This window comes from Microtus oregoni, unplaced genomic scaffold, assembly GCF_018167655.1.
Source record: "Microtus oregoni isolate MIOR12 unplaced genomic scaffold, Mior012 000032F_ref0000030, whole genome shotgun sequence".
NCBI classification, from domain to species: domain Eukaryota; kingdom Metazoa; phylum Chordata; class Mammalia; order Rodentia; family Cricetidae; genus Microtus; species Microtus oregoni.
In genome coordinates this window covers 20,844,338-20,869,384 of record NW_024543091.1, presented here as the reverse complement: position 1 = coordinate 20,869,384, position 25,047 = coordinate 20,844,338, and the positions used below count along the sequence as shown (strand labels likewise).

Here is a 25,047-nt window from a genome sequence, read left to right as displayed (position 1 = left end):
TTAACTCTTTAATTCCCTGATGTCTTGGTGGCTTAGATCTTGGGGAGCTTTCCTACTCCTGTTATACTGGTGTTTCTCAGACTCACCTAAGTAATGTGTTCATATTCAGGTGTCCAGGCCTTATCACAGTTTGCCAAATCATAATCTATAGAGGGCTTATCGCTTTTTATTTTTTTAAAAAAGGAATATAGGGTCTCATACAGCCCAAGCTTGCCTTGAACTCAAAATTATTCTGCCTTAGCCTCTCAAGTTAAGGAATACATGTGCATGCTACCACTCTTGGTTTCTGGGTTTTTTTTTATCTTTACTTTTCTGTTCCAATTTGAATTTGACTGTGTGCTTCCTGTTGTATATTGCCCTACATCCTGAGCATACATGAGCAGGAGGAACTTTAAGTGATTTGTGCTGCAGTCTCCACGGGATCTACTGGCTCAGGAAGTAAGCATGGGGAGAGGCAGTGGGGAGCACACGTGGCTCAAGTCAGCAGTGCAGTACCAAAGGCACTGCACAGCAAGATCACTAAGCAGGCTGATGATGTAGCTGATAGAATACTTGCCTTGCATGAAAGAAACCCAAGTTAGAGACTTACTCCCCAGTACACTGGGGATGGTGGTGCATGCCTGTAATCCTAGCATTTGGGAGGTGGGGGCAGGGAGATCAGAACTGCCAGGTCATTCTCAGGTGAGGAGCAAGCTGGAGGCCAGCCTGGTCTACATGAGATCCCATCTCTCTGAATGACAGCAACATGATTCAAACAACCCGTCACAGTTATCTCAGTGGCCATGCCGACTGACTGCAGAGTGGAGGAGATGCCCCACAGGCATCCAGTGGATTCCCCTTCCTTCTTCTCCCAGGCTTGTGGGTGGCCATCCCTCATCTCCACCCTTGCATGGACTTAACTGTGTAGATCCACACCCAGACACCCCGTGCCACAAGCCTAGAGGGCAAGATGGAGGTAGAGGAGCTGGCCCCAGTCCTCTTAGAAGCCTGCAAATGTCCCTCCACCCCCTCCCACCCAGCCCTGATTCCCAGCAGCAGCCAGAGCCTCTTCTGGGCAGGCAGCTCAGAGCAGCCTAGCCATCTCCTCTGTCATCGCCACCGCCAATTAGCGGCGCCTCTGGGGCTGCCACTCCCACCTGGCTCCTCAAAGTGTGCTCTGAGCTGTTCTGAGCATTGGCACTGCCTTCAAGACTGTCAGGGCACAGGAAGGGTACATGTCACACCCAGTAAGATTTTCCCTCTCTCCCTAAACTGAGACCTTAATGGACCCTAATCTTTAACGCTGTCTCTCACCGCCTGCCCAGTCTCACTGCCTGCCGAGTCCCGCCACCACCACCTCCTCCACCCACCTTGCCATAGTTGCTTTCAGGTGGTTTAGTCTTTGCTGAGGTGGCCCACATGGCTAATCATAGAGGTTAATAAGCAGTCCTCTCAGGGTATCGGGGAGGGGGGCTCAGATATGAAGTGGACTTCAGGAAAACTGCATGATGGTTGTGTTTCTTAGCTGCTAGTGGGGTGCTGGATGAGATTTTTGGTCCTTTGGTGGGGATGACGACACCCTTTCAGGCTGTGATGAAGATTAAATGTGCTGCTTTCTCAGTGCCCAGGACAGCACCTGGCACAGGGTAACATTAACAACCACCAAGTCCTCTGGCTTCAGTTTCTTTCCCTGTGTGGTGAAAATAACACGCTTGCCTTGTAGGAGAGCTGAGGAGACTCGATGCTAGAATTATATGAACACAAAGTAGGGCACAGCCGCTCGTGTTTATAACCCCAGCATTTGGGAGGAGATAGGAGGATCAGGAGGCCAAGGTCATCCTCAGATACACAGGTGAGTTTGAGGCTAACCTGGACTTCATGAGATCCTGTCTCGGAAAAAAAGGAAGTAAATAAATATATAAATAAACATATGTGTATGTATACTAATTCTGGAACCTGGAAGACCCGTGATGCTCTGGGAATAGTTCTGATTGGTGAAGATAAATTACTCAGACAATGAGTTTCAGGACTCAGAGCAGACATCTCTGGTCCTGGTTGCAGGCATCAGTATGCAAGAGAATCGTCTCTACCCTCAGTGCAGCAGACCCAAGCACAGTCAGTTCCTGGCTGTCGCACAAGCCCAGGCTGGCCAGACAGGCACATTCCAGCCTTATCTTGAGCATTAGCAGGTCTAGGCTTCCCTTAGAAGCAGAGGGAGAAACCTGCTTTTGTCCCAACATGTCGGGACACAGGATAGCCAAAGGACAGACTGTCTCCCTCGGGCCACCTGCTACCACCCTGTTTTCCCAATTCTGAGACTCTGCCAGGGGCTGGGCCTGACTGGCATTGCTCTAATACCAAGCAGGGCTCTGCCTGGGACCCAAGGCCTCTGCTTGGTGGCCCTGTCTTAGTGGAGACCCAGGGACATTGTCTGAAAGCCAGCCAGATGTAGCCAAGATTACTGTGACCACAACGACAACAGGTGCCCTCTCTATTAGCTTGGCATCTTCCGCATAGCAGCCTTTGTCTCTCTGGAGCCATCTGATGACCCCTGTGTTCCTGCTGTGGCTGTCAGCTCCTGCATGACCAATATGGACCAATATGGATATCTTGTTCATCAGATGACTGGATTAGATTTGAGAGTGGGTACAGGACACAAAGATGAACAAGGGCCTCTTCCTTTTCCACCGGGAGCCAGCAAATATTGAAAGAGGGCGTTTGCCTGCCCTTTCCCTCAGAAAGCCTTCCTGTGCTGAACTTAATGTCATTTGTTTTAACACTCCTTGAGGACAGGACTGCTGTGTAAACCTTTTCCCAGCCCAGATGCACAGTGGGTACTCTACACACAAAGCTCAGCGCAGGTGCATTGTCCCGACACTCTGCCAGACACCCACCCCATTTCTCTGAGGCTACTGTCTGCTTTGGAAGAGATTTCCCCGTGGATCTCAGATACCAGCAAGAATCAAAGTACATCAGTCAAAATTCCTTTCCTCTCCAACCCAGTAATTCTCTAAGCAAGATGGAGCTGAGGTTAGGATGGATGTCAGACCAAGCCTTTCCAGGCACAGCTGGATGTGTGGGTGGGTGTGGGTGTGAGAGAGGCAGTTTTGCTCATTCAGAGGCAACCATTAATCCCAGCACTCGGGAGGCAGAGGCAGGCAGATCTCTGTGAGTTCGAGGCCAGCCTGGAAACCAACCAAACAAACAAAAACCAGAGGCAACCATTTTTAAGCCTTCTTGTACTTAAGAAACATTTTTTCCCTTTCAAGTACATATTTCAAGGCAGGAAAGGTGGCACACACATGTAAAACTAGCCCTGTGGAGGCTGAGACAGAAAGATTGCCATGGTTTGAGACTAGCCTGGGCTACATGGAATGACCTGTTTAAAAAAAACTAAACAAACAAAATTACTGAAACAAAGAAAAAGCGCAAAGGACATGGCACAGTCTGGTGGGTAATTTAGGGATGGGAGGTGCTTTGTCTAAAGGGAGTCTTGTTGGTCCCACAGCAGCCCACCCTTAGGCCACTGGCTTTTGCAGAAGACCCGCCCATCTGCAGATGCCACCCCTCCTTCATATGGCCAGTATGGGGGACATGGCCAGGAGCAAGAGTGCAGTGGCTTTGAGAGAAGGACCTGGTGTGAGGTGAGGGTTGGTGGAAGCCGTGTGCCTATGAAGTAGGTCTGAAGAGGCACCAAGGATGGAGAGCCTAGGTGAATAACAGAGTCAAGAGTTTCACCGGGGGCAGTGACTCCCTCAGAGTGTCCCTCAGGGACAGCGCGAGGGTGATTTATTTTATTTTATTTTTATTTTATTTTTTTCGAGACAGGGTTTCTCTGTAGCTTTTTGGTGCCTGTCCTGGAACTAGAGGGTGATTGAAGTGACAGGCTGGAGAAGAGAGGGGTAAAGTGCTCCAAAGACCTAACGGTTTACAGACGTTAAGCCTGCAGTGACTCTGCCATAAGGAAGAAAGGGAACTATTTGAGCATATTTGATAGATCTAGTTTCACAAATATGTAAAGAGCTCTTTACAAATAATAGAAAAGTCCAATAGAATAATTAGAGAAACAGTTCAAATTAGCAATAAAGGAAAATGTGTTCATTCTAGGTGTTTTTTTTTTTTTTTTTTTTTTTTTTACATTTAATATCCACATAGTGAGTTTTTCAGGCCACAAAATGAGACCTTACCTAAAAAAAAAGTTTATGTAGAAGCTGTCCCCCAGTAAAAATATTAAAATAGAAAAAAATGTATGTTGAGATTTGTGTACAGGGGTAATTATAATAGTGTTATTAATGATATTCAAACTGAAATAGGAAGTAGGGTAAAGAGGTTCCTGTCTGTACTCACAGGAGACATTGGGAATTCAACCGTAGCTATATGAGCTGTTATCAGTTATAGTAGGGAAATGTTCACAGTCTATTGTTAATAGACAATAAGGCTAAGCTTGATGGCACATACCTAGAATCTCAGCACTTGAAAGGCTGAGGAAGGAAGAGTTTAGAGAACAACGTTGACTGAATAGCCAGCTCCTGTCGCCAGCAACAACAACAACAACAACACACACACACACACACACACACACACACACGACTATGAGATTGTCTACACAGCATCATCTCCCCTCTATCAAGAGCCGGCCTGGTGGGGCAGGCCTGTAGCTCTAGCTGCTCAGGAGGGGGATTGCAAGTACAAGGCCTGCTGGGCTGTAAAGTTGAGTAGCAAGAGAAAGGAAAGAATGGAATAAAAAAGAATATGGACCAAAAACTGAAATTTCAACAGAGCAGATCCCCAAATGACACCATCTCATCTCAGGAAGATAAGATGAAGGGAAAGACTGGGCTTCCTCCTCCTCTGCCTCCTCCTTTTTAAAATAATGGACATATGGGCCAGTAAGTTGGCTCAGCAGATAGACGCACTTGCTTGGTGCACCAAGCTTGGTGACTTGAGTTTGATCCCTGGAGCCCACAAGGAGAAAGCTGCCAGCTACAGACTGGCCTCTGACTCCACATATACACAGATATACTAAATAAGTGTAATTTTTAGAGATAATGAACATGCCTCTTTTATGAACTTGAAAAATCAATAAGGTTTTCTTTTTTAAAAAATAATTATTTATTCTTATTTTATGTGCATTGGTGTTTTATCTACATGTATGTCTGTGTGAGGGTGTCAGATCTTGGAGTTACAGACAGTGGTGAGCTGCCATGTGGGTGCTGGGAATTGAACCTGGGTCCTCTGGAAGAGAAGTCAGTGCTCTTAACCATTGAGCCATCTCTCCAGCCACAAATATTTTCTTTTTTTATTTTTATTTTTATTTTTTGGTGTGTGTGTGTTTGTTTTTCGAGACAGGATTCTCAGTGGCTATGGAGCCTGTCCTGGAACTAGCTCTTGTAGACCAGGTTAGCCTCGAACTCACAGAAATCTTCCTGCCTCTGCCTCCTTAGTGCTAGGATTAAAGGCATGTGCCACCACTGCCTGGCTAAATGTTTTCTTTTTTTAAATAATTTTGACAGTGAAGTGCCCTGCAACATTGTGGGCTGAATGGGGAAACAAGGCCCTTCACCACACTGCCTGCCTCTCCAGTTTATAGTAAGCATTTCTTCTTTCTTTCTTTCCTTCCTTCTTTCTTTCTTTCTTTCTTTCTTTCTTCTTTCTCTTCCTTCCTTCTTTTTTCATTAAGGAATTTTACAATAATAATTTATTTACTTTTATTTTGTTTGCATTGGTGTTTTACCTGCATGTATGTCTGTGTGAGGGTCAGATCTTAGAGTTACAGATTGTTAGCTGCCAGGTAGGTGCTCAGAATTGAACTCAGGTCCTCTGGAAGAGCAGTCAGTGCTCTTAACCACTGAGCCACCTCTCAAGCCCCTCTATTAAGCATTTCTACATTTGCTGGCTACATACTCATGTTGTACCTTGTGCTGGCTTAGACCCTATGAAATGGCAGTCCGTACTCTCTTGGCTCTTCAGGGCTCATTGAGAGCCGAGGGCTGGGATGAATTTCCAGGTCATTTGTTTGAGAAGTTTTTCTGTGGTTAGAATGTTCCTTGTTTTCCTGGGCTTATCTTCATAGATGGCACATGGGTGTCTCGAAGTGCCTGAGATCTGCTCTGCCAGCCTGAAGCTCTGGTCTTGAAATTGAAGTGGCAAACATGATCAGACTCATGATTTAAACCTAGATGCAGTCTTTGGGTTGTGTTTCTCACTGATACATACATGTGATATATTATTGACATGCATCAAAGAATCTTAACAAGAGAAGATGGGATAGGATAGAGACCTGAAAGAGAGATTTTTTGGTCCAGTGCTTTATTTTCTGATGACAAATCTAAAGCCCCAAGAGATAACACAGTTTGGAATCGGGTGGTAGGACCAGGACCCCTAACCCTGTGTTTTGTTCACACGTGGCCTTTGCCATTCACAGTCCTTGATGTTGAGAAGAGATGGTGGCCAAACGATGGTCAGGAAGCAAATTGTGAATAAAAAGTTCTCAGAAATTCTGGGAAACAGCACCTGCCTTTAAGTTGCTAACAGTTGAGTATACCAGAATACAGTTACAACCAGAATCCCTCAGCCTATAACCCCAGCATAAGGGAAGTGGAGGCAAAAAAGAGTGATAAGTTCCAGGTAGCCTGTGTTACATAACAAGAATCCCCTGGGCCTTAACATTCAGTGTGCTGGGCTGGGGATATAGAGGGATATACTAGCAACAACAACAAAAGCCAAAACCAAACAAGCAAACAAAAGCTCCAGCAGTAGGTGGGAATGCTCTGTGCACACTGACACACATATTCACACCTATCCAGTGTGAGTTTGGGGAAAGCAGAAAGATGTGTATCTAAGTAGTTTCTCTACTTGACCAGTGTTTGCCTAGGCTTGTTACTAATTTTTTTTTTAAAGTCATTAAAATGTGAACATGTTACTCAGCAAAGAGGTCGGGTTAGCTCTGGAGTCCCTTGTCACCTTGTATGAATTATGAAAAGGAACTGAAAGATTCACCAGAGTTGCCTATATGCGGTGGGAGGGTCTGCAGGTTGGGATGGAGGTATTCGAGAAGATGAACCATTTCAGCCCATAATGAGGGATAGGCTAACAGCAACAGGAGAAGCATCCTGGGTTTTCCATCTTTGCAGTATTTTTCCTTTCTGTAAATGTTTCTTTCTTTTTATTATTATTCACTTATTTATGGTGTGGGCAGCATACCGCGGCACACATGTGGATCTCAGTAGACAACTTGGCAGAAGTTGGTTCTCCTTCCATCAAGGAGGTCCCCTCTGGAGATGAAACTCAGATCATTGGGTTTGCGCTTTAGCCCTCCGAGCCATCTTGTCGACCTGCAGTCCTCCTCTGCTTTGCAGCCCAAGCTTCTGTTCTGTATGGACTAGTCTCTAAACGCTAAGGGAAGTTTGAATGAGTGCTGAGCTGCGTTTTCAATGGGAACACTTCCCTGTGTAGTTCAGTCTAACTTGGACTGAACCCACCTTATTTTAGGAGGTGTTTGTGCACCCTGTGCATTTGACAACAGCATGAGATCTTGCTTATGTCTCAAGATCGGTCCCATCCCTCAGCTCCACTTGGCTCTGCTCAACAATTCCTTCCTTTTTGTGCTTTAGGAACTTTTTTTTTTCCTCACAGGAAAAAGAAAAAAAGACAGAGGAAGGAAGTCAGTCTTCAGGGCCAGAGAATTAAATGAGCTAACCTCTGAAAACAGCTGCCACAGACCAGCACAGAACAGCACCTGGGACTGGGGACTGGGACATTTGTGGGTCAGGCTTCAGTTCTCTGGAAACTCCTAATTCCTGATCCTTATCTTACATATTTATTTTTCTTCAAAAAGATTTTTTTAAAAAATACTTATTTCCATGTATGTACATGTGAGTATGTATGTCCACACAGGCCAGAAGAAGGCATTAGTTTCCCCGTGGACCTCAAATTACAGGTAGCTGGAACCTGCCCAGTGTGGATGGCAGGAACCAAATTTGGGTCTACTAGGAGAGCAGTATTTCCTTTTAACTGCTAAGCTATGCTCTTTCTCCAGCCCCACGTTTCTTACTCTCCACCCTAAGTCTGCCCTGATGAGTATGGTTCTTAAAAGACAAGATGGTTTTGCAAAGCATGCGTGTGTTCTACTTCTGTTTTATTTTCATTTGCATCTTGAAACACCCTTGGGATCATCTAAATTCATACTTCCGTGTTTTAAGAAGTACTTCTCAAACTGGGTTCCCTGGAGCTTTGGGGGCTTCACAAAACCTTTATGTATATAGTGTTCTGTCTTCATGTGTGCCTACACACCAGAAGAGGGTACCAGATCTCATTATAGATGTTGTGAGCCACCATGTACTTGTTGGGAATTGAACTTAAGACCCCTGGAAAAGCAGTCAGTGCTTTTAACCACTGAGCCATCTCTCCAGCTCCTCCACAGAACCCTTAAAGGCTGGTCTTCAGAGATAATGGGAGTGGTAGATAGGTGGGCTCAGAGTGTTTCTCCTACCAAAGAAACATGGCCTCTTATCTTTTTTACCTATTGGGCTTCTATGAGGTTTTTTTCCTGAGAGAGGCATCTCCACTCCCAAACAAATGTGAAAGTCATGGTCAAGAGCCTAGAAATGCCAAAGTCATGTGCCAGGGAGGGGAAAACATTCCTCAGATAGCAGAAAGACTCTTTGAATGACTACAGGCCCTCTTCTATCTGTAGGTTCCTTCTTGGCTGCTATTTCTGTTGCTCCTGATCCTCTACCTGCTGTGGGTGCTTCCCGCTTCTTGTCTTGTTCCTGACTCAGGGCCCACCCGGCTTTGGGCAAAGCGCTGCTCCCCCCCCCCCCCCACCTGCTTCCTGCTCTGACTTCTGACAACACTGTCTTTCTTTACTCCCCTATTCTTCCTGCCTTGGAGACCAGTGTCCTGAAGCATTTTCTGTCTTCCTGGACCCAGATCCTACCAGGAGACGCTGCTCTTCAATGACCATAGTAGTCCTTACAGCACTATTTACTTTGAAGCTCAGGTTGGGATGCATCAGGGGTAAATGAGGTTTCTGAACCCACTGGGATTGGGAAATGGAGGTGCGGTGATCCAGTGAGCAGGAGACAGGGTTCGCACACATGGAAGCCTGGCTTACATGTGCTTTCAGATTCCTTTCATTCACGTTACAGTGTGGTAAACTGTGTTACATACAAAGAAACTGAGGTTGAGACTTGTATGATTTGCCAAAGACAATAAAAGCAGAACTATACCCTGACTCTTTTGACTCTTCTGAATTTGGGTGAATTGTAATTTATGAATTTGCATATATGAGATTAGAAACAGGTTGGTGGCTAAGACAATGGGGGAATACACACACACACACACACACACACACACACACACACACAATTTTTGCAGTCCTGGTCATTGAACCCTGGGCCTTGTGCATGCCAGATAAGCAGTCTCTCACTGACTCATAGAGAGCCTCAGCCTAAAGAGTTGGGAGTAGCTTGGCTGGAGGATGGTTATGCTGGAAACAGTTGGGAGATAAAAAAGGGCAGTTGGGGCAGCCACAGAGGCCCAGCATCAGAACCTAGCCATGTAGAGTGTAGAGAGGCCTCAGAGACACCATCCCCAAAGTGGCTGTGTACCCCTGAGAATTAGGCTAATCCAGTTCCTGAGTTCTGTGGATTTGACCTGCTCCTGCCTTTGACTGAAGGTTCTTTTCCCTCTGTTGGGCTGCATCTTGAGTTTCTAAGCATTATCCTTGCCCTATGGCCCTGAAAACCTGCAGGGTAATTCCAGAGGAACTGTGGTTCATTGTTCTCTGGATGGGAAAAGGAACTACATTGGTGGCTCTGGGGAAGCAGGCAGAGGAACCCTGAGCCTGGGAGCTCTTCCTAATCTTCTCTCTCTGGCTCAGACCTGTTATTCTCTGCTGCTCTGTCTCCTCTCCATCTTGACAAACTTCTTGAACTCACTTCATGGACACCTGAGAGTTGGCTGAGAAAGGGAATTAGTTAGACCATAATTCCTTTGTAGGATTTACAAAACCTCCAGCAGAAGCTGGGTGGTGGTGGCACACGCCTTTAACCAGCACTTGGGAGGCAGAGGCAGGCGGATCTTTGTGAGTTCTAGACCAGCCTGGTCTACAAGAGCTAGTTCCAGGACAGGCTCCAAAACCACAGAGAAACCCTGTCTCAAAAAACCAAAAAAAAAAAAAAAAAAACAAAAAACAAAAAAAAAAAAAAAACCAACAAAACCTCCAGCATCTCAGCACCTGGCCGCTGGTAGTTGACAGAGCAGTCTGGCTGGCAGAGAGAAGGGGGTGGGTGGGCAGTTAGCCTTGATGTGGGCATAACTTAAGGGGCCAGTTGCTTTTTGAGAATTTAACATCAGCAATAAAACCTAGTTTTTGTTTATGTTTTTTGTTTGTCTTTTGGCTTTTCAAGACAGGGTTTCTCTGTAGCTTTGGAGCCTGTCCTGGAACTAGCTCTCGTAGACCAGGCTGGCCTCAAACTCACAGAGATCTGCCTGCTTCTGCCTCCTGAGTGCTGGGATTAAAGGCATGCGCCACCCCCGTCCGGCCCTCCTGTGGTTTATTTAAATTATTTTTAAAATCACCTGTCTTTTATTTTCTCCAAGTGCTGGCTGTATTAGACAAATCAGAGTTAAAATGCTGCTCTACAAGGCTGGAGAGTGTAGTTTAATGACAGAGTGTGTGCTTAGCATGAGTGAGGCCCTGGTTTTGATCCTGTGTACTGCAGAACAAACCTTTCTCCTGGGATGGGCTCTCTCCCGACTGCTGGGCATTCCATTGCAGGGAAGTTACCTTGAGAACCCTGATGCTGGAATCAGAAGACTAGGACTTGTGTTTATACTACTTTACCCAACTGTCAAGTTGCTTAACTTTTCTTATCCTTAGTATTCTTTAGAAATTATATTTATTTATGTATTGCTGTACGTGTGTGTGTGTGTGTGTGTGTGTGTGTGTGTGTGTGTGTGTCTGTGTGTACAACAGCACTGCATTCATGAAGAGACAGTCTGCAGGAATTGGTTCTTTCCATCATTTGGATCTTAGGGATCCAGCTCAGCTTATCAGGCTTGGTGGCAAATGAATGAAAGATGAGGACATGACTGCTCCAAGGTGTAGTTGAGAAGGTTTACTATAGATATGAGGGAGAGGATAGGCAGAGGAATCCGGAAGGGTCATTCGGCCTGCATAGCAAATACTTTATCCATTGAACCATCTTGCCAGCTCTAGAAAATGGAACCAAGATTGTGTCTTCGTGTGTGTGTGTGTGTGCTTATATATGTATGTATGTATGTATATTGTGTATATATATTATTATTATTATTATGTGTGTGTGTAAATGGCTGTAGAATTCACCTTTAAAGAGAATGGCTGCATGTGTAACAGTATCCACATGGCCTTATTACTCTATCTCATGGTATGATATTTGGGTCATTTGGGGATTATTCTCTCTTGGCAGTGAAGAGTTTGAGAGGGTTGAGTCAGCCTTTTCCACGCAGTGTTGGGTTTTGGGGTTGGGACATTACCAAACCCTGAACCACTATCTAAAAATATATCATGGGGTTCCTAGGCAGATGACAGGGGAGCCCTTGTGAGGTGCAACCAGGCCTAGGCAAGTTCTGGAACCAGGCCTATCTGCTAGTGATCCTAACAGGTGCTGAGTGTTTGGGGAGCTGAGCCCTCTGCCCAGGAAGAGGGGCCTTCAGGAGACTGTGTTGGCAGAGCATGGACCATGCCCTGTGTCTTGTGGTTACTGTCCCTTGATAAAGCCTCCTACATGCCTCATACCAGCTTTAGGCACCAAGTTCCCCCTGCCAACACCATGGTCCTTCCTTTCACAGATATTGTGGTTTTCCAAACACTCCTCGAAGTCACGTGGAGCAGGCCGTATCACACACACCCCACCTCGAAAAGGGAAGAAACTGAGGACAAAGGAGTTAAATAGGCTGCTTGGAGTCGTGATCAGTTAATGGAGAGGCCCTGACTAGAACCCAGGACTCGCAGCGCCAGCTCAGAGAATCTGAGGGGAAGCCTTCGATTCTGTCCACAGTGAGCTTTCTGACAGGAGGTATTCTCGGGTCTCTGAGTCAGTAGCAGCATAATCCAAGGCTTGGGAGTCTGCTCGCTCCCGCATCTTACCCTGAGTGGCTGTCCTAAGGCAGAGGAGCCCTTGCCATTTGTCCTTTACCCCCATAAACCTAACTTGGTTGCTTATGTGGAGACCTCAGCTTCTGGCTGCAGAGGCTTCTTGGGGGGCACTGTCTTCACCTGCTTTTGAGTCTACACGTGCCTTCTGATGGGCATCGTGCTACCACCGCAGATTCTGCTTCTGTGCATGTGCAGTGGCCATGGAGTAGTCCACTGTGCATGTTAAACCTAGGATAGTTGTCTGTCTGTCTGTCTCACTCCATCCCCACTCTACATTATACACACACAGAGGTATATTGTTTTTGAAGAATTTCAATGGCCAGGATATTGCTCAGTGGTAGAATGCATACTTTGCATGTATGAGTATGTGGATTCAATCCCCAGCATCTCCACTCTTTAGCCAGGTATGGTGGCACACACCTTTAATCCCAGCACTCGGAGGCAGGCAGATCTCTGTGAGTTCAAGGTCAGCCTGGTTTATAGAGCAAGTTCCAGGACAGCCAAGGCTACATAGATAAACCCTGACTCAAAAAACCAAAGAAAAAATTTTCATATACGTATTTCCCCCTTCTTCTCCCTCTAACTCCTCCCATTCCCCAGACTCCCTTTCAGATTTATGGTCTCTAATTCTTTAAACACATACTGTTCGTCAACATATTGACCACAGTTTGCATAAAGCCAGAAGACATGAAGCGGCTGTTAACCTCTTCTACAGCACTTTGACTTTGCTGATGCCAACAAAGGCAGTAGAAACAAACCTTTCCCGGGGGCCTCTGAAAACCAACTTAACTGTCTTGCTTTGTAGATTTCCTATCACAGAGTTATGTCCATGTCCCCCTCAATCAGAACCTGATGGTCCTTTTCCATCTCATTTCCCTTGTCTCCTTGAATAGTACAGGGTTAAAGAAGGCCTCCCAGGGAACGTGACATCAAGAAGGCTGGCCAGTGATAGCAGTGACCCTAGTGGGATTCTTTATCTGCAAGGGAGAGCTGTTCTAAGCCATGGTTCCCAGCACAGCTACCTAAGAAAGTTACACAGGGGCAGGGGACAGGAGTGCATGCTTGTAATCCCAGCAATGGGGAGGCTAGGGCAGGGCCACCTTGAGTTCAAGGCCTGCCTGAATTACATGGTAAGGCTCTGTATCATAAAAGCAAAACCAGAATGAGACAAAAAAATAATCTTCATCTCCAGGCCATAGCCCAGAGCTAACTCTAGACTTGAAATCTCGATCTCCTTCGTTCTAAAAATTCCCCAGAGTGTTCTAGAATGCTGCCAGGGTTGACATCTACTGCTCTGAAAGAGTCAACTCATTGTTTGGAATAGAAGTATTTGCACATCTGGGAGGTGTGCACTGGAATCAGGGCAAAGGGCGCTTTTAAAATGACACCAATCCTCTGGCCATACATTCCAGACTATCTGAAGCAGTGACTTCCAGTCCTTGTCCACACCAGCTGTTCCTGCTGATGGTGAGCCAGCGTACAAATGTTTCCTTTACAGCCGCCTCACAGTGAATCATGACTCCCCTTTCACAGGTCAGGAAACGGATGCTCAGAGCTGGTAGTGACCTGACTGACCCATATGACCGCATAAAGGAGGCCCTGAAGCAGGTCTGTCTAACCTTGAGACCTGTCCCAGTTGCCCAGACCCCACCCATTGCATCATGGGCCTAGTGGAAAGTTTTTCTACTCTTCCTAAAACAGTCAAAGGCAAGAGGGCCCTTCCTGAGAGAAGAGAGGCTTCAGGATGCCTGGGGTTGCCAGTGTTTGGTGCCATCCTAGTTACCCACTCTCGGAGTGCCTCCCTTTGGAGGGAGGAAGAATAGGTCTGCCCTGCTCCTTCTTCTCACTCTTATCCTGAAGAAACCGAGAGCCAAAAGCAAATACTCACTTTTTGAGAACTTGAGGAATTTTTCGGTCATGTGACAGAAAGCCATGTCCATTCCTTTCTTAAGACCAAAGAGATGCTACATCAAGGTGACCTGGAACCTTTAGCTCTACTTTACTACATCACGTTTGTACCTTCCCAGTTCATGACATAGTCAGTGCAGCCTGAAGCTGGGAACTGGGGGATTCGGGTGTCAAACCTAACCCTGTACCACCAGCATGCATACAACTTAAAATCCTTGAGTTCCACTTTCTCCATCAGTCAACTCACTCAGGATTGTGGGGGACACTTACAGGAACTCTGAAATGCCAGGCCTGTCAGCAGCCTCTTGCAGCATCGAAGGAGAGGAATATGCTGCCCCAGTGCTGACCTAAAGCTTTGTTAAGTGTTTGCTGGCACCCACTCAGGAACCTTCTGTCCCCAAGACCCAGAGTGGCTCCGCGTGGCCATCTGTGTTAGAAATCACATTGAATATGTACACCCTGGCCTTCCTCCACCTGCATGAGCCCCTAGTGTGTGGACAGCTCAGAGCCAATACTTGGAGTCTGGAGAGCTGAAACATTAGTTAGTGGATGGTGTAAGGTGAATTGGCCCCAAGCCTAGTTCCTATGGTCCTCTTCTCTTCCAGGGCCCCTCTGCACCTGTTGTCTCTGCCTTTGTTCCCTGTTATTTACCAACCAGCACAGGACACATGCTCACAGCGTTGAGTGAAGGGCGAAGGTGGAGAGATGAACGAGTTTGCTTTTGATGACGTCTCCAAAGTGCTGGTCGTAGGAGGCTGTTTAGCTGTTGGCTGCCTGCTTGCTTGCTCGGCCAGTTTATTTAGAAGACTATCTCTTTAAAGATTATTCTAACAGCAGAATACTGTCGATGCAATGTCATTTTCCGAGGCTGGGACAAATACCCGGTTTCTCACAACTGTAACTTTTGCACCAGCTCCACTAAGAGAGTGCATCTGGGCTCTGGATCCAGGGGGCCCCTTACGAAGACAATAAGCAGCATAATAAGCCTTTCTGAGTTACCTAGGCAGTGTGTGTTATACCCAAATCACAGAGTCCCCCCAAACCAACTAGGAGACCGAGTCCTGTATGTTAAAGCAAAGAGCCTTTATTCAAGCTTAAGCTTGGACTCTCGGTCTGTCTGACGCAGCGGTTGAGAGCAGAGTCCAAGCTTGGTTTCGGAGGGACTCCGTGATCTGGGTATAACATGTGTACTTGAGGGGAGGTGGGGGAACATAGGGCAATGTGGAAGGTGAGAAGGAGGACCTCGGAGGGTAAGGAGGAGATACTAGCAATCCCCACGGATTTAGATTTGTCCCAGCTCATGGCTGAATTGAGACGAAGAAGCATGGACTGCCCTCAGAGCACTCAGGGAGGCTGGCTCAGGGCACCTTGGCTCTCTGGCCTAGACACCATTTCATGGTCTCCATTTTAAAGAGCCTGAGCAGGGTCCTGTCTCCCGAGAAGCTTTGTGAGCAGCTGGCTTTGATGTCTGGTTTTGTTACTCATTCTGTCATGAGTCGCTTGACCTCTCCTTACGCCCCAGTTTCCAAATTTTACCACTCCCTGTTCACACTGTGATGATGATTTACTCTGCCAAGTGGTCTTCACCCCAACCCCCATCCCAGTCAGGATTCTTACCAACCCAGCCTGTTTATGGACGTTGTGACTTTAGGTGGCAGTTTAGACTTGGCTTCTAGCTGAGGCTTCGCAAGGACAAGGTTAACCAAGTCTGTGCTTTCCAGGGTCTTGGTGATCACCTTTGTATACCAGCAGCAAGGGTAACATCCCTTCCTAATACAATGTCAAGGTCTTGTAGCAATGGAAGAGGAATCCCAATCGCTGCCCTGTCTCAGTCACTGCATGTTGGTCAGGCAGGGCCACTGGCCAGTGGTATACCTTTCTGTCTTGGTAGAAGAATCTGGTGATTGTTTGGTAGTCAGCATGAGGGTCACTTCTCCAGGGGCTGCACCTTAATTGTGTGGGTCCGTGTCCCCACAGCGGCCAGTTTGCCATCGTGAAGAAGTGCCGGGAGAAGAGCACAGGGCTGGAGTATGCGGCCAAGTTCATCAAGAAGAGGCAGAGCCGGGCCAGCCGTCGGGGCGTGTGCCGGGAGGAAATCGAGAGGGAGGTGAGCATCCTGCGGCAGGTGCTGCACCCCAACATCATCACGCTGCACGACGTCTATGAGAACCGCACCGACGTGGTGCTCATCCTCGAGCTGTGAGTGGGGCACCAGGACCCATGGTCGGGGGCGGGGGGGATGTAGGGTGGGCAGCCGAGACAGGTCAGGGTGGTGGAAGCTCCGGCCACAGGCCCCAGGACTAACTGCAACCAGACCAAACCTCAGCCCAGAGAAGATACAGTTAGTGGTAGGCAGTTTCCCTCTGCCTCAGTTGTCCTATCCTCCTCCTAAAATGGGGCCAAAGGAGGGGGTGAGCTTGCCAAGTGGCAAGGATAGCGAGTAATGGCCTGACTCTTATTTTCATTGGGTCTTGAAGGTCACAGAAACCAGTGATTCTGGCTTATTTCTTGGCCAGAGAAGCATTTATGAGGGTGAGAAGGAACAGAGGGTACTTGGGTAGCAGATACTGTCAGAGCATCTGTCTGAAAGAGAAGATGAGCATCCTTTCAACTCTCCCGAAACCCTTCTCTAGCCCTTCCCTGGGAAAATCCACTACACTGGCACTCTGTTCAGTTCTTGCACTATTATAGGAATCGCTATTATTTACCCACTAACCCACCTCACTGGTCAGTAGCTACTGTTTAAAGAGCCCAGCTAAACCCTGCATTTGCAAGGTGTCTTGTATTGGTCATCTTGCTCAGTCCTGGCTATAGTGAGTCTTCCAAACTCAGAAAGGTTATTTTATATTCACTCTGCTTACCTTATCTCACCCTCATAGTGATACAACCACAGAGACTCTTAGTATACCCATTTTACAGACCAGAGCATCCTATAGCGGGGAAGAGCAAGGCTGAGACTTCCATCCAAATGGCTTATGCAGGCAGCCGTGCACATGAGGTGGTACAGCCTTGTGCCAGCTTGGTTGTCTACTCTGATGTCCTCCTGAGTGGAGCTTGGAGGGTAGTAGAGTCTGAGTCAGGCTATGGCACAAGTAACAATAGCCTTATCCAGCCAGTTAGCAAGACCCATGGTAAGAGGATTCTGAGCCTCAAAAGCATGTAGTACACTTCTGTCAATCAGCACAACAGTGGAGTGTTTGTCCCAGAAATTCTTGATTTTGTGACTGTGGGCAGGTCATCTGTGAACCAGGAAGTCTCCTTAACCTGTTCCAGATAGAGTGGACCGCCTGACATTCAGATTGCTCTAATTCGAGACTTACCTGCATGTTGGCAAGATATAAATTTATCTAGCAGAAGGGAATTCGCATCCTCTCACTTTTGATTCTCGCATCATCGACCTCAGCGTCTAACTGCATAGAACTGCCCGTGCTTTCGCCTTCTCTAGGGCCCGGGGTCCTCTGTGTTTCAGCCATGGACCCCTTTGCAAAATGAAATAGTTATTGTCTGTGCCTCCCTGACCCAGACAGGAGCCTGATGACACCTTCCTCTGCCCCCAGGATGTTCAGTCACAGGGACACTCCACATGGCATGCACTAAGGCTAAGTGTCGCTGGTTAGCATCCTGAGTCCCAGCAGATAGTGACAAGCCCATCTTCCTGGGAAGGCTGGAGTCACTTCTTTAAAGGGCTGTTTATTATCATCCACCCCCGCCCCAAACCCCACAGGAATTGCAAGGAAACGCATTTATAATCCTCCAGTCCAAACACAGCTACTGTGTTTCTCTGTGGTTCCTCCCAATCTTTATCACTTTGTATATAATTTTACAATTTCCTGTTCTACTTTTTCTCTCCAACTAACAAAATCCGATACATAGCTTTTCCCCATTTAAATAGCTGTGTCACGTTTCATTAAATTACACACTAGTGTTTCTCTGTTGCTGGACATTTGCTATAATTTTCCAGCTGTTACCCATTCCCCTTTTCTTTTGAATTAGTCATTTCAGCTGACTCTCCAGGCCTGGAGGATTAAATTAACGGTGGGCAGGTATAGGCTCTTGGTGACTTCACTCCCAAAGGATGCAGGGATGGGGCAGTGTTTGTGTTTGTCTTCAGCCTTAGTGACTATGGGTCATTTGTTCAAAAATACGCCTCTTTCATTATTCATCTTTATAGTTATAGATCAGTATCTTGTCATTTTAATCGGTGTTTCTTTAACTGCTGGGAAGATAGTCTCCCTCTGTTTGTGGAACCTCAGCATTTGGTCTATAAGATGTTTCTGCCCTATCTCTAGTTCTCCTAGCCGGGGCTCACGATCAGCCAGTACTGATATACAGTTATCTTGTGAGTGCAGGTAAAAACCATGGGTAATGTCAGTTCCCACATAGGTGCTCCCCCACTTGCTATGCTGGTTGAGTTCTAGCTGTCCACAGCTTCTGTCTCCTCCTTTACTTCTAGGCTGCCTTGTTGTGCTTGTGATGTCTGACTGAGGAAAACTAAGGGTTAGACCATGCTTGTTGGGCTCCAAGGGGGATTCTTAAGGGAGGAGGACTTCTGGGAGGGGGAGGACTTCCTAGGGGAGGAGGAACTGACTTCCTAGGGGAGGAATTCTAAAAGTTTTTGTTTGGACTTGGTGACTCTTGTTGGGCAGTGCAGAAGTTTTTGGCATTCGGGTCCTCACTGGACAGTAGGTTTGCCCAGTGGCTGGACATAAGTGTTATTGTCCACCTGTTCACTTTCAGAACTGGCTTGTTTATTCAGCGGTGATTTTCTCACACGGCATCTCACTAATATAGTTCAGGCTGCTCTAGACCTCATGACACTCCTGGCTCAGCCTATCAAGTGCTGGGTTGACAGATGTATGGATTGATAGATGTGTGTAGCCAGATGTGTATAATGTGTGTGTGTACATGCATGTGTTCAGTATATGTATACATGTGTGTGCGTGCACCTCTGTGTGTGGCGGCCAAAGGAGGACATCCAGTGTCCTGCAGTACCATTCTCTGCCTTATTTCCTTGAAACAGGGTCCCTCCCTGAAACTGGAACTGGGCTGGCCATCAGCAGACCCCACTGAATCTCCTGTTCCTGCCTCCCACACTGCTAGGTTTACAGATGTGCATGACTACCCAGATTTTTACATGGGTGCTGAGGATTTGAACTCGGGTCCTCATGTTTGCAGAACAATTGCTCTGACCCACTGACCTATCTCCCCAGCCCCTCACTTGCAGTTTTAATGGGTACTGTTTCCCGTGCCCTCTTTAGCAGCTGTTGTCTGGTATGGTGCTTCCTTTCATTTCTGCTGAAGGAGCCAGTGCTAGAAGACATGCCGAGCCCTGACCCCCGCTCCTTTCAGCTGTCTTTATCCCATCTGTGGCTGCAGAAGCACCTGCTTCTGGTCATAGCAATTGAAGGGAGGATTAGGAAGGATTTTGTGTTTGTAAAGTTGACTTCTGCATAGCGCTAAGACTACATTCAGAATCTCAGTATGAACTCATGTCCTGTGTAGAGAATGCTCCTTTACAGCTCTAAATGCCCTGGGTCCTCCTGGACTCCAGGATGGCAGCAGGTGATGCTCTGCCAAGTATCCTAAGCGGTGCTGATGCTTCCTAGTTTCCTAGGCCCAGCAGCTGTGGCAACATTGTTTGTCCGTCATTGCTTGTGCAGGTCGTTTATATACACGTCACCAGAGCGCTCTGGACAGCATTCACCAGGTGTACCAACTGCAGGGGAGAAGGGGTCGACCCCGAGAACACTGTAGCAGAGAACAACCAGACCCTTAGCCTTCGCTTTTCATATTAAAGCTGGAGAGATTTGATTTGGGGTGTGAGCTGAAAGAAGCTTGGAAGGAGTCCGGCGGGGGTGGTGCAGGCCTTTAATCCCAGCACTGGGGAGGCAGGGACAGGCAGATCTCTGTGAGTTTGAGGCCAGCCCCTGTCAAAGAAGAAGAGGAGGAGGAAGAGGAGGAAGCAGCAGCAGCAGCAGCATCTTGAAAAGAGGTGGGAAATGACCCAGGACAAAGGTCTCAGACCCGAGAGACTTTTAGATAAAAACTATGTTGCCAGGTTTGTAGTGACTTTGATGTGTCCTGAGTAACTTGGGCTTCATGCTGAGGCGAAAGCCAGGTGAAGGGGACCTGTGGTGCCCTTGATCTCTTGTGATCTGGCCTTGAATCCTGGTTCTGTCAATTATTAGCTGTGTGACCTGGGACAAGTCACTTGCTCTCTTTGGCCTTCAGTAATCTGCATCCCTCCGGGTGTGAGGGCCAAGTGAGAGAATATTCGGGAAAGCATATGGTAGGAATGATGAACTTTAAATTGTTTTGAGACCTCCTTCAGCGCTGCAACTCTGTAGTGAGACTGCACCTAGTGTTTACTTCAAGGACTTCTCAAGGGCCTCCCAGTATTGATTCAGCCTTGTGTCAGGAGTCCTCCCAGCCTGAGGTGCTCGGAGACATCTTTTCTCATTCTTGTTTCAAGAAAAAAAGCTGGTTTCCGGGAACTTGCGCACTGCCCACCCCAAGGTTAAGGTTGTGAAAGGACTGGACACCCACCTTAGCATGGGGAAAGTGGCCCTCAAGTGACCCTTGCAGCAACTGTGAGGTTGCCTTCCCCAAGTCAGAGTGGGGGCAGGATGCTGGATGATGTTGCCATGAGACACAGAAAATGCTATGCTAGACTCCTCCCTAGCAACCACTCGCGCCCCTCACGCTGAGCAGGGAGTTCCTGTGACTTGGACAGCATGTTTGCTCCATGAGTATTTGTGTCCCCCACTCCTTGACTTAAACACAAGCCCTGTTTCTGTGGTAAAAAAAAAAAAAAAATACCCCCACAAAAGCAACCTGACGGAGGACGGGTTAACTCTGGCTCTTATTTTGAGGGTGCAGTCCATCCTGGCTGGAAAGGCATGCTGGTCACATCACAGCCACTGTCACAGATCAGAGAATGGCGCGGAGCTTGCTTCTCTTTTTCATTCAGTCCAAGAGAACTGAATATTGACCACATGTAATTCTAAATGTTTTAGTAGCCACATTAAGTAAAAACTAATAGGTGAACTAATTTTAATTATATTTTTTATTCACCCCAACACATACTGACTTTAATATGTAGCCAGTGTGAGTTATTAATGAGTATTATATATTACATATATATAATGAGTAATATATATTAATATACATATTAATATATATTAATTCCTAGTCTGCATAAGCTGAAGTGGATTTGACACTTAAGAGCACACATCTGCTTGCATTGGTTAATGTGAACAGCAGAGGCAGGCGGATCTCTGAGTCTGAAAACAGCGTAGTCTACAGAGCGAGTTCTAGGCCAGTCAGAGCTACAAACCAAGACCCAGTCTTAAAAAAAACAAAACAAGCAAACAGAAGCCAGTGTCTTAGGAGAGAACATCTAAGTCAGTCATGGGAGGGGTTCAAGGTGATTAATTCTGGGGCGAATTCCACTTTAGTTAAACAGGAACGTCACACAAGCACCGTGGTTTAAAAGTCGGTATGTGGTAGGCATAGTATAGACATTTCTATCCCAAAAGAGCAAATTCAGGGGAAAAATGAGTGACAAGCCTTGAGTCAGTCTAAGACCCCGCAGCTTCAGAATCACCTTGGCATAATATTTTGCCCTTCAGGCCGCCAGGACACACAGATCCTGCATAACAGCTTTGGGTAACCCTGCCCTTGTTTTTGCTGGGAGCAGCCCACACCATAGCCCTCACAGGTTGGAGCTGCCTGGCTGAACGGTACATGCACCTGTGGGTCTCAGGGCAACCCCATTCCCATGGCCTGCTGGGTATTACTGTAGTGGGTGCTCTGTGCTTTCGCCTCCACCCACACCACAGTTCCCTTTTCCACCAAACACTGAGGCAGCCTTTGAAATCCAGGTGGAAGTAGCCACACCCCTCACAGCTTTGCTTGGCACCCAGCAATCTCTTCAGGAGCCAGTGGGAGCCACACCTGGTGTGACTGGTGAGCATGGCATGAGAGCCCAGGAAGCAAAGGCCGCCACAGGAACTAGTGCTGGGCAGTGGCAGGGCTCTTCCTTTGATAGGGTTCTGTCTTCTCGGCTCTGAATGTGGCCTTGATGGGAGTGGAGCTCTTTCCCTATATGAAGTCTAAGAAGGCTTGAAATCATTATCTCTTTGCCTTGGACAATAGGCTCTTTGTACAGCTGACTAATCGCCCTCATTGTCTTGATGAATAACACCTGGCCAGCCTCCTTTGGGCTCCCAAGCCACGCAAATCTCCTTATCTAGCCGTCCTCGGCCACACCTGTGTTCTCCCCTCCATAGAGTTTTCTCCTTTGTTTTCTTCTCAGTAGGAATAGGCTGAAAAAATTCAAACTTTTGTGTTTTCCTTATTTATTTTATCTAGCAATTCTGTTTAAAAATACTTCTCTTTGGGCCAGTGAGATTGCTCTGTGAATAAGGGTGCTTGCCACCAAGTCTGATGACCCAAGTTTGATCCCTGGGTCCCATATGGTGGAAGGGGAGAACCACCTCCTGCAACTTGTACACACACATACATGCACACACACACGCATGTACATACACACACGCACATGCACACACACGCATGTACGCACACATGCACACACACACATGCCACATGCGTAGACACACTGAGACAGACACACAGAAATACACACTACATTTTTAACATTCGTCCTCTTCTTTTACATTTCAATGTGTTAAGAGGAACCAGACAGCCTCATCAGCACTGTGCCTAGACATGTTCTTAGCCAGATATCCAGTCTCATCACTCCCAAGTTCCACCTTCTATAAGACACTAGCACATGAACAAAATTTGTCGGGGGATACTCAATCACACTGTGAACCCTGAGTTTGCATTTGTGTTAAATAAAAGTAACCTTGGGTCAGGAGGCTGAGTTAGCAGCTAGCTGACAGAAATAATCATAGAGCATCAGGGGCATCAGGGAGCGAGACACAGGAAGTAGTAGGGAGGGATTGGGAGTGGTACAGCTCTTTCTGGTTTAGCGAAGCAGAAGCTTGCGTGTTTCGGAGACACCAGCAAGGAAAGAAGGCTAGCTAGTTGTGACCCAGCCTCTCTGAGCTAGCAGGTTTTCACCCCAGCCTTTCAATCTCAAATCTTATTCATAATTAGAGCGATAGAGATTTAATTAAGGCTACCTTTAGTGCAGTGACAGGGCCAGTGCCTGCAGGAACAGAATTCCTGCAGGCTGCAGCCTGAGTGGCCAGGTTGCTGCTAGAGAAGCAGGTGGGTAACTGTGGAGTTGCGATTGCTGCCTGAGACAACAGTAGATTAAGGCACTGCCACTGTGCCAAAGCTAAAACAACAAAAAGTCAATGAAATTTCTCTGCTATTTTATTACAAGAATGGTCGGTTTCTCTTCCATTGTCTGGTGGCACATTCCTCGATTCAGCCACAATCCTCAGAATGACAGTGCCTTCTGCATTTATCAACATCCCGTTCAGAACCACTCTGATACTTCCAGGACGCTGAGGCTCCCCTCCTCCCATTCTCAGCCTTCCCCTCCCCAGATCTTCTCTCTGCAGTTCATTGAAGACATTGAAGCTGTAGTCCAGCGTGCATTCCACAACTCCTCCGGCCTCTGCTGCCTCTTGCTTACTTCTGAGGCCACTTCCATGTTTTTAGTGTTTGTTTGGTCATAATATCACCCCACTCAATACAAACGTCCTAAATTAGGTTCTTCGAGCAGCTATATAGCAAAATACCACTGGTGGCTTTATCAAAACATTTATTTCATACACTTCTCGAGGCTGGGAAATTCAAGATCAAGGCAGCTGGAGACTTGTCTGGGAGAACTTGTTTCTTAGACAGTGGACTTCCTGGGTAACTGAAAGGTTTATGGGTTCATAGGAAACACTGGGGCAGGTTGTCCTTCTGGGTAGGAGATTTAGTAGAAGAATGATTAGGGCAATAGATCGACAGGTAGACATGCTAAGAGTTTTGAAAAGAGTTTAGGCCCGTAAATGCTAAGTAATCTCTTTTGTAGGTTTCAGAGGGGACAGGGTGAACCCATACTATGTAGTTGACATAAGTGCCCGTAGTATATGCTTGCCATCTCTGATTCCTTGGTGGTAGGGGAAGGGGAAAGGTTCGGTCCTTTAATTATTTTGTGTGTCCAGCATACGGGGTGTGGTGCCTGAAGCTTCTGATTGCTTCGGGAACTTATAAAGCTTCTCTCGGGGAAGTGAGGATTATAGACACACAGGCAGCCACGGTGGGGCACCTGTTGTTTCTTTTATGGCAGCTGCGAGGGTAGAGACAGAAAGAAGCCTCAGTGGCTGCTGCCCAAACCTACCAGTTATGACCTCAGCAACGGCAGGCTCTTTATTTCATTCCAACTTACTTTCGCTTCATTTTGTCTTTGTCTCTTTTGAGTTAGAGTCTTACTCTTTATTCCTGGCTGGTCTGGAAGTGACTCTATAGACTGGACTGGCTTCAAGTTTGTGACAATCCTCCAGCTTTTGTTCCTCAAGTGTTTGAAACTATGGGTGTGTAATTTTAATTATTGCACACACCACACTTCACACAATATTTGTAAGTTACAGAAGAGCTAAGTAAAGAAAACATAGTATATAGCATCCTTCTATGTAGCTCTGTAGCAAGAATCCACCAGAGTCTGGGAGAGGTTCAAAAGAATTTATTTAGATATATAATAGGGGCCAACACTCACTGATACATGATAGTTTATTATACAGTTATTCTGCCCAGGGGGGAAGAGCCTGGGCAGAGCACAGACAATAAGCCTCTTGCTCTGAGCAAGAGACAAAGCCCCCCCCCCAAGGTTATCAGTTGTCACATAGCTGATGCCCGAAGGCTATCAGCAGCATGAGTTCAACCTTTTGCTCCTACGTGCGTGTGTCCACAAATGTACACACATTCAGTGCAGTGTGTAAAGGGTCAGTAGGAACGCAGAATATGCTAAGAGATCAGATGCTGGGCCTGGTTATCTTCCACGTGGCAGTACCAAGAGCAAGGGAAATCACGCTTGCCTGATTCAGGACAGTTAG

The 25,047-nt window shown here is 46.9% G+C and overlaps 1 protein-coding gene across 1 annotated transcript in view; it reads left to right on the top strand.

Moving 5' to 3' along the window:
• Dapk2 (death associated protein kinase 2) overlaps positions 1 to 25,047 on the top strand; it is a 119,022-nt gene that overhangs the window by 51,840 nt on the left and 42,135 nt on the right. The window contains exon 3 of the mRNA XM_041679596.1: positions 16,007 to 16,228. Within this exon, the coding sequence (XP_041535530.1) occupies positions 16,007 to 16,228 (222 nt within the window). The remainder of the gene's footprint in view (positions 1 to 16,006; positions 16,229 to 25,047) is intronic.